Genomic DNA, 9,905 nt, shown 5'->3' on the forward strand with positions numbered 1-9,905 from the left:
TCCCCTTTTTTTTTTTTTTTTTACATAAGTGAGGATTATCCGTTAAATATTTTATTTATATTAGGTGCAAATGTCAATTGTCAAGCCTTGGATAAAGCTACTCCCTTGTTCATTGCTGCTCAAGAGGGACACACAAAATGTGTGGAGCTTTTGCTGTCCAGTGGTGCAGATCCTGATCTCTACTGTAATGAGGACAATTGGCAGTTACCTATTCATGCAGCTGCACAAATGGGCCACACAAAGTAAGTGTTAAAACAAAATTAAAATGGTCTCATAATTAAGTCTAATAAGGAATAAATCTGGGCCTGACCTTTTACCTCCAGGCAAAATCCTTTCCTGTCTATCTGCTGGGTGACTAGATCTGCCCCTAATCTGTCCCCCATACTGTCCTTGACTCTTCTCAGTCATGCACTTTGCTAGTGTGAGGAAGAGTGACAGGAGAAGGGCTAGCTTCAGAGCCTTTCTCAGAGTGTTGAGTCTTCCCTCTGATTTCTCTGGTTATGGCCATACTCTCCCCCCGCTCCTTAGTTTTATCTCAGACATCTTCAGCCTGCACTCTGATGCCCTCATTCATTTATTCACATTACCTCCCTGACCTCAGAAAGCTTTTGAGTTTGTAATCCTTGTTAGAGTTAAATCTTTCTTTTGTGGGTGCTGAGTAGTCCTCCGTGTCTTGACTGGACTTCTCTTTATCTAATTTCAAGTCTAACCTGCTACTTTTTCATACTCTGTTACCCTTCCTTTTTAGCCAAAAATTTTTGTGAAATAAATTATTGGTATTTTCTGGAGAGAGAGAAACTCGGGAGTTCCAGCAATCTTAGAAGCTAATAACCGTGTTACACCTATGAGAATATGGCTGTCCATCATAAATTGGCACTGAACTTTATTTATTTATTTATTTATTTTTTTGTAGCTGGGCTGGTGTGGGGGACTGAACCCTTGACCTTGGTGTTATGAGGCTGTGTTCTAACCAACGGAGCTAATCGGCCAGCCTTGCACAGTTTTTAAAAATATGTATTTGGAATATTTAGAGTCATAATTCTACAATATACTTTTTGTAGCTATTGTTGTCATTATTTAATTTAAAAAGTAATGGTAAAATAGTAATTATTTAATGTTTGCATAGTAGGAAAACAGATTCTGCAATTTGGTGGTTATGCCAGTAGGTGGCATGGTATTTTAGTATTTCCTTAAAGATGCTTGTAAGCATGTTTATGTCTTGTGGGAGACACGACTATAATTTTTTCAATTCATTTAAAAAAAAATTACACACATTTATTAAATTTAAGAGACGCTAAAAAGAATTTTGATTTTAACAAAATACTTGGGTTTTAAAGTTTGATGTTTTCCCCAATTCTCGATCATTTATTTAAACATAGATCTTAGATACAGTTATACTCTGAGCTTTAAATTGATACCAAAACCCTCTTAGAAATTTGTCCTCAGTTGTGCTCAATCTTGAGAATTCTATTTGTCACTGGTGATTTCCTCCCTATGAGGAAAATCATTTTTCTCCTTTGAATATTATCTTAGGCCTAGTTTACATAAGGAAGAGTAGCAAAGAGAAATACAGTGTTATAGAGATAATTTGGAATAGCTTTGTCTTTCTCTGAAAGAGGCAAATTTTCTGGCTTAATTTATCCCTACAGTTTTATTTTTAATTTTGGAATAGTAGAAAAGTCCTTTCTCCATCTGAGTGCTGGAGGTAAGTTTAAGAATAATCTGAGAACTTAGGTTTTAATGATTTTCTTTAGAACTTTCTCTGCCTAGCAACCAGCTTCTTTATAAATCTGCCTCAGATTTTAATGAGCTCATATTCTTTTCAGAGAATAGAATTATTTTAGCAGAAATTCTAATTTCTTCCTGATGAAAATATTATTCTTCATTTCATTTCACCGTCTTTAAAAATTCTCACCAATTAGAAAAATAAAAGTAATTGTTGGTACTTTTTTTTTTTTCCTTTTCTTTGACTTTTTTCGTGTCCGGCAACGGATCGCAACCCTCAGTGTCGCGCCCGTACCGGACCAGGACTGGCAATGGGATCGCAAACCTCGGTGCTGCACCCGCACCTCGCTCAGCCAGTGAGCGGGAACCGGTCTGTATGTGGGATCCGAACCCTCGGCAGGAACGCCGCCACACTCCCAAGCGGCGCACTGTAGCAGTGCGCCACCGGGCCGGCCAATTGTTGGTACTTTAAGAAGGAAAATAGTTTATTTTCTTGACCAGTTTATATTTAGTATAATGAATTTTTGAATAATTTATTTGATCCTAAAATATCTAACATAAAATTTGAGTTTGGGAGAGTAGGATGGTGATAGTAAGGTAAGTAATTAGTGAAAAATTTAAAAAAGGAAAACACATTACCTATTTACTTATAGGAAGTTAACTTAATTCTGTTTCTGATATATTTAATGGTCTTTATGTTAAGCACCACTAAGTATAACATTTTAGAGGAATTATGTAGTTTGTAGTAATTCAATTCAGGTGAAAGGTATGCAGAAAAACTTCTTTTTTTTTTCCTTTTTGTCTTTTTTCGTGTCCGGCAACAGATCGCAACCCTCAGTGTCGCACCCGTACCGGACCGGGACCGGCAACGGGATCGCAACCCTTGGTGTTGCGCCCGCACCTCGCTCAGCCAGTGAGCGGGAACCGGTCTGTATGTGGGATCCGAACCCTCAGTGGGAGCGCCACCGCACTCCCAAGTGGCGCACTGTAGCAGTGCGCCACTGGGCCGGCCCAGAAAAACTTCTTTAAATCAGTCAGTGGGTGATTTTTAAAATAGGTGCTGTAGAAATGTTACTTACCCTCATGTACATATAAAAACATTAAATGCTTCTGACTTGGTGTATCTGTAGAATCTTGGACTTGCTAATACCACTTACTAACCGGGTCTGCGACACTGGGCCAGACAAAGTGAGCCCTGTTTATTCAGCAGTGTTTGGAGGACGTGAAGAATGCCTAGAAATACTACTCCAGAATGGTTACAGCCCAGATGCCCAGATGTGCCTCATCTTTGGGTTCAGTTCTCCGATGTGCATGGCTTTCCAAAAAGAGTATGTATATTTACTGTATTTTAATTCTTTTTGTTATATGGGGATGTTTTCCCAAGTGACTTTCTTTCATGGTGAAACTTAGTATCCCCATTGGTACTAAATTGCTAACTTAGAAAAGAGACAGAAAAAACCCTCTATGATGCACCTCAAGCTTAGCAAAAATGAGGTGATATTTAAGCTGTAGCAAAAATGAGGTGACAATGTCAGATTGTTTTCCTTCCCTCTTTGGATCTGGATTACATTTTTAGTGTAGCAATTTTAGGGAATCTTTTCAACATATTAAAGTAAATGCAGGAATTCTCTAATATCTTTGTTTTTCAAAACAGTTCAGGAATTAAAAATGGAACTTCATCAAGTAAGGCAGGGATTGTGTGTCAGGTGGTTTACCATTTGAAATTTATATTTGCAAGACTTGTTATGAGGCTAGGAATAAAACTAGTTTTGTAGATCTATGAGGTACTTTAAAAAGTTCACGGAAAAATAGAACTAAAAGATAATATGAATCTTCCCATGAACTTTTTGAAGTACTCTCATATTATTGCATTTTTAATGTATTTGTTGTGTATCATTTCTTGATGTGTCACATTAATTTTTAAAAAATTCCCCAAAATACTTGTATTGTTAATCTGCCATGATCCTATGAAGTAGAATAAATGAAGAATTACTGCTGCTTTATTAGCTTCTGACCAATAACTTGTCTATAGGACTCCTAAAGTTTTTAAATAGACAGCAAGAATAAATCTATGTGTAAGAAAAGCTGTTTTAAGTAATATCTGTGGTCCATCCAATAATAGAATAAGTTGTGCAGATAGATGCTATGGTTTCTAATGATGTGCAAGAGGTTGCAGGCATACTTCAAATTTCATTGGCTTTTTTGAATTCACCATGATGGATCTCCAGCTGCAATTTAATTTAAATATCTATTCAAAACTTATTTAGTGAGCTTTTCAGGTCTTTACTGTCTCTTAATATTTGCTATGTAAAATAGTAGTTCATTTTATTTGTTCTAAATTTAAGCTTCCAGGTATACATTTTAGTTTGGATATTTGGGGTTTTAATTAATCTGAGCATCTGGGACCTAGTCTCTTGCATAACTTTTGTGGTTTCATAGAATTTCATTGTATACTTCCTCAAGTTTTGTCTTTCTAAGCAGAGGACCCCTAATTACTTTGGTTTACTTGTAGCAAGGGTGCATTGAGACTTTAATTGTTTTAGCTGTCTTTCTCTATACCATACCTAATTCCATTACAGAACTGAACATCTCTTATTAGATTAGAACATAATGATTTTGGGTGATGTGTGTGCACGCACATGTCCAACATAATGATGGTCTTTTTTGGCCTTCATCTTATTTTTTCAAGGAATGATATTTTTGGTCCTTCTCATCATAGCAGCTGAACATGCCTCATCAACTTATAAATACAGTTTGAATTAGGCCAGATAATGGAGTGCCCCTGTCAACCCTGAAACACCTTAAAATTAATAGTACTCCTTGAGAGTTAGGCAGTATGTTTCATGCCATTTATAGATTCAGATAAATGAATTTTGGTGGGAAAAGTCTTAAATAGAGTCTGTATTTTCCAAGATTAGTTGAAATTTTAGGGGACAGCCCCCTTTCTCCTTTGATTTCTACAAAATCAGCCAATAACAGTAATTGACCATTAGTTATACAGAGAGAGCACTAAATAGATCCTATTAAATCCTATTAAATTTCCTGAGGAAGCTGAAACATGGACCCTATCCTTTAAGAGTTTAAAACCTACTAGGAAAAAATAGTATTTAGAAGCATTTGCTCTACTGTCTTCTGCTACCTCTAGCAAAGAAGTGGGTTTTTTTTGTTTTTTGTTTTTGTTTTTGTTTTTAGTATCTGACTTATTTTTTATTTTTTAAAATTTTATTTGTTTATCTTTTAATTTATCAATATACAATTTAGTTGATTTTCATGGCCCTTTACCAATTCCTCCTTTTCTCCCCTCCCTCTCCCCTCTCCCACCCCCAACAACATCATATCTGTTCACTTAACAAGTTCAAAGAATTTTGTGATGTGTCTCCCCCCCCCAACTTATATGTTTGTTTAATTATTTATTTGTTTTTATTAGCTCCACATATAAGTGGGAACATGTGCTATTTCTTTTTCTGTGCCTGGCTTATTTCACATAACTGGCGGCTGGATGGTAAGGGGATCTGAACCCATGGCCTTGGTGTTGTTGTAAGGCTACATTCTAACCAACAGAGCTTAACCAGCCAGCCCTTTTATTTTTTTTAATTTATTTTTTAATTGGAACATAATTGATTATACATATTTATGGGGTATAGAGTTGACTATCAGTATTTGTATACTGTACGTGATGATCAAATCAGTGTTGTTAGCATATTCATCATTACAAATCATAATTATTCTTTGTGTCCATTACCCAGTTTCTCCCTAACTCCCCTCCTCCTCTCCTATCTCTAATACCCATAGATCTGTTTTCCCCTTCTGTAAGTTTGATGTGTTATTGTGGTTTTCCTTCCTCCCTCCCACCCTCCCTTCCACTTATGAGTGAGGACATGCAGTATTGTTCTTTCTGTGTTCCTCTTATTTCACACATGATTTTCTCCAAGCTCATCCATGTTGCTGCAAATGGCAGAATTTCATTCTCTTTTATGGCTGTGTAGTATTCCATTGTGTATATATGCCACATTTTCCTTATTTAGTCATCCATCAATGGACATTTAGGTTGATTCCATATCTTGGCTATTGTAAGTAGCGCGGCGATGAACATGGGAATGCAGGTATCCCTTCAACATAGTGATTTCCATTCCTTTGGATAGATACCCAGAAGTGGGATAGCTGGATTGTATGGTGGTTCTATCTGTAGTTGTTTGAGAAACCTCCATACTGTTTTCCATAATGACTGTACTAATTTACAGTCCTACCAACAATGTAGAAGAGTTCCCCTTTCTCTGCATCCTCGCCAGCATTTGTTAATTCTCTTTTTGATAATGGCCAGTCTAACTGGGGTGAAACGATATCTCAAGGTGGCTTTGATTTGCATAGGGAAAATACTTTACAATGTAGGACTATGCAAAGACTTTATGAATAAGACCCCAAAAGCACAAGCAACAAAAGAAAAAATAAACAAAATGAGATTATATCAAACTAAAATCTTCTGCACAGCAAAGGGAGCAATCAACAGAGTGAAAAGACGACCTACAGAATGGGAGAAAATATTTGCAAACTATACATTCAGCAAGGGATTAATATCCAGAATATACAAGGAACTGAAAAAACTTTACAGTAAAAAACACAAATAATCCAATTAAAAAATGTGCAAAGGAGCAGAATAGACATTTGATATTCTCAAAGGAAGACATACAAATGGCCAACAGGTAAGTGAAAAAATGCTCAGCATTACTAATCATCAGGGAAAAAAGCGTTTTTTTTTTTTTTTTGGTCCTTTTTGAGACCGGCCGCACCACGCTCAGCCAGTGAGCGCTGTGAGCGCACCGGTCATCCCTACATAGGATCCGAACCCACGCCAGGAGCGCTGCTGCGCTCCCAGCGCCTCACTCTCCCGAGTGTGCTACGGGCTCGGCCCGAAAAAAGTGTTTTTAATGTATCCACTCACAGATCCTAGGATCACTCACAGGCCAGGATCTTATTTTTTCTGCTGCATCTAGGATAACTATAAGTATGATATATTATCTCATTCTTTTTTTTTTTTTTGTGGTGACCAGCTGCTATGGTCATCCAAATCATAAGTGGTTATTTTTTTCTTTTCACAGGTACTCCAAAGTTATATTTTTAAGTAACTCCACAGTTGGTTTACTTTTTATATTTAAGTTCTCTGTATTATTTTTTTCTGTGTAGACTTTTGTACTGCTAAGAAATAATCAACATGCAGTGTGGAGCTACTTCTAGCTTAGATGGAATAATCCCATTACAGCCACTACAGCTTCTCCTTCTCTCTCTAATTAAAACTAAAAACTCTGGTCAAAATACAAAATGAAACCACCTGAGGACTCTATCAAATAGACAAAATCAGGCAAATTATGAAAGGGTGTGGTAACTTGGTGAAGTGACCTTTACGGAGATAAATTTCCCAGACTTTCTTTTGCTGTGTTGCCCTGAGGGCAGGCCCCAGACTGGAGCTAGATAGCAGCAGTGGCACCAGCAGCCAAAATCCCAATAAAAACTGGGGGTTTTTGGCCTGAGGAATCAAGTAAATAGAACCCATAGGCCAGAGAATGAAAGAGGAAACCTGGAGAAGAGAGAGCTGGAGAAAGGGATCCCCTAATTCTCTGTATGAATCTGCATATTCCTGGACTCACCCCTAGCTTCAGATGTATGTGACAGACCCAAATTGAAAGCAAGGTTTAAACTATCACTGAAGTCTCAGGCTAAACCCTGAATGGCACATTCATGGGATCAGGCCTAAAGAAACATAGCAAAGGCTTTGAGAACTGAACTGTGTTGGCTAATATACCCTCTGCCAGAAAAGTAAAATGGCGTTGAAGACCAAGATACACAAAATGGTGCCTGAGAAAGTTTCCCAGAAAACCCCCACCCAGAAAAATCCCCTAGCTGCCACATCACCTTCCTGTGCGGGCAATTTTGCCCGCCTATGAGACAGTCCCAGCTCAGCTTAAACCCTGCTCACTTCCCTCCTCTTCCTTCTTAGCCAATAGAAACAGTCCAGCTCAGCCTAACTGGATATAAAAGGCCCACCCTGACTCTCCCTGCTGCTGCTCCCACTTTCGAGAGGGCAGCCTGCTTGGTCATTTTGCCTGCCTAATACACTTCGGTTGAGTCCCTGTCTCCTGGTGTGTCTTATTTTGCACTCTGGCTGGGGTTTTTCCTTTCATTGGTGCCTTGGCTTGGATGGGTTTCCCCACCCCCAGTGGGACCCCATCCATTTCTCTGCCCATGGCCCAGAGCCCAAACCAGTGGCAGCATTCAGCCTGGCCCTTCTTCCAATTGCACCGGCACGTCCAACACCGGCCTTCTAATTAGTGAGTCTTCAGATTACTGCTTTCATTTCTCTCTCTCCCTCTCTCTCTCTTTGGGACTCGGCCGGGTTAAGCAGGGTCTGCCCTTTCCCTGCCCTCTCATTCGCTGCCGTGGGGTTTTTTATTTCTGCCCTCCAGGCACTAGCAAGCCCCGTCTCCGGGAGCCCCAAAGCTCTACGACCCTCTCGGTTCCCTTAACCGCCAGAAACCAGTGACAATTGCTTTCAGTGGTTTGAGACCTCGCAGTACCCCAATCGAAGTGGGGATGCCCCTTCGGATCTGGTACTTCCTCCTCCATTCTCATGGGGGGTGCCTCGTCTCTCCCGACCGATTCCCCTCTAACATGTCTCCTGACTAATCTTCACACTTTGTGTCTGACTCCGGATATTAAGCCAAACAAACTTGTTCAGCTTTCCACCCAAGAAGGGCCCAACTATAATTTAGATAATCAAAAGAGGTGGCCTCCCTTTGGGTCCCTCAACCCCGACATTCTGCAGGACTTATATAACTTCTGTGAGCGACTGGGAAAATAGGCCAAAATTCCCTATGTCCAGGCTTTTTCTTACCTCCGTTCTAACCCTGCTTTATGTACCACCTGTGCCCCAAAACAGGTCTTATTAGCTTCTAAGCCTTCTCTGCCTGCCCCCTCCTCCCCTTCCCCTGACTTCGACCCAGCAGATGAGCCCCCCCATATTGGGGATGTGCTCCCCTCCACTCCAACTGCCATCGGCTCTTCCTGCCCCTTCTGCCCCTTCTGCGCCAGCACATCCTTCCAGCCCCCTCATACACTATCCTGAGCCCATGAAACCCGGCCCACCCTTCCGGCCCAACCTCTGCTTTTAGCTCCTCTCCGAGAGGTGGCAGGAGCGGAGGGTATCGTTAGCGTCCATGTCCCTTTTTCCATGACTGATCTTTCTCAAATCGAGAAACGCTTGGGTTCCTAAACAACTAATCCAGTTGTCTACACAACGGAATTCCAATACCTTTGCCAGGCCTATTGCTGAACTTTCCATGACGCCCACACTATCTTCAAAAATTCTTTATTGCCAGAAGAATGTAGAGGAGTCTGGCTAGAGGCCAGGGCATACGGAGATGAAGGCCATCAAACCACACCTGCTCATCCAGTCGGGGCACAAGCTGTCCCAGAAACTGACCCTCACTGGGATTATAACCCCCNCTGCCCCCTCCTCCCCTTCCCCTGACTTCGACCCAGCAGATGAGCCCCCCCATATTGGGGATGTGCTCCCCTCCACTCCAACTGCCATCGGCTCTTCCTGCCCCTTCTGCCCCTTCTGCGCCAGCACATCCTTCCAGCCCCCTCATACACTATCCTGAGCCCATGAAACCCGGCCCACCCTTCCGGCCCAACCTCTGCTTTTAGCTCCTCTCCGAGAGGTGGCAGGAGCGGAGGGTATCGTTAGCGTCCATGTCCCTTTTTCCATGACTGATCTTTCTCAAATCGAGAAACGCTTGGGTTCCTAAACAACTAATCCAGTTGTCTACACAACGGAATTCCAATACCTTTGCCAGGCCTATTGCTGAACTTTCCATGACGCCCACACTATCTTCAAAAATTCTTTATTGCCAGAAGAATGTAGAGGAGTCTGGCTAGAGGCCAGGGCATACGGAGATGAAGGCCATCAAACCACACCTGCTCATCCAGTCGGGGCACAAGCTGTCCCAGAAACTGACCCTCACTGGGATTATAACCCCCTCCCCCCACCGGATTGGCCCTCTGTGATCAGTTTCTTACTTGCACAGTGGCGGGGCTTAAAAGGGCTGCACAAAAACCAGTTAATTATGAAAAAATCCAAGATATAATACAAGATAAAATTGAAAATCCTTCTTCTTTCTTAGATC

General features: G+C 40.8%; 1 protein-coding gene across 3 annotated transcripts in view; it reads left to right on the top strand.

The window, feature by feature from the left end:
* The window catches only part of ASB3 (ankyrin repeat and SOCS box containing 3), a 160,138-nt gene that overhangs the window by 77,767 nt on the left and 72,466 nt on the right, over positions 1–9,905 (top strand). For 2 of the 3 annotated variants that reach the window (XM_008582605.1, XM_008582603.1), the window contains exons 6-7: positions 65–242; positions 2,856–3,053. In XM_008582605.1, the coding sequence (XP_008580827.1) occupies positions 65–242; positions 2,856–3,053 (376 nt within the window). The remainder of the gene's footprint in view (positions 1–64; positions 243–2,855; positions 3,054–9,905) is intronic. The other variant, XM_008582604.1, reaches the window with a different exon arrangement.

The sequence above is a fragment of the Galeopterus variegatus genome, unplaced genomic scaffold (assembly GCF_000696425.1).
Source record: "Galeopterus variegatus unplaced genomic scaffold, G_variegatus-3.0.2 Scaffold2678, whole genome shotgun sequence".
Taxonomy (NCBI): domain Eukaryota; kingdom Metazoa; phylum Chordata; class Mammalia; order Dermoptera; family Cynocephalidae; genus Galeopterus; species Galeopterus variegatus.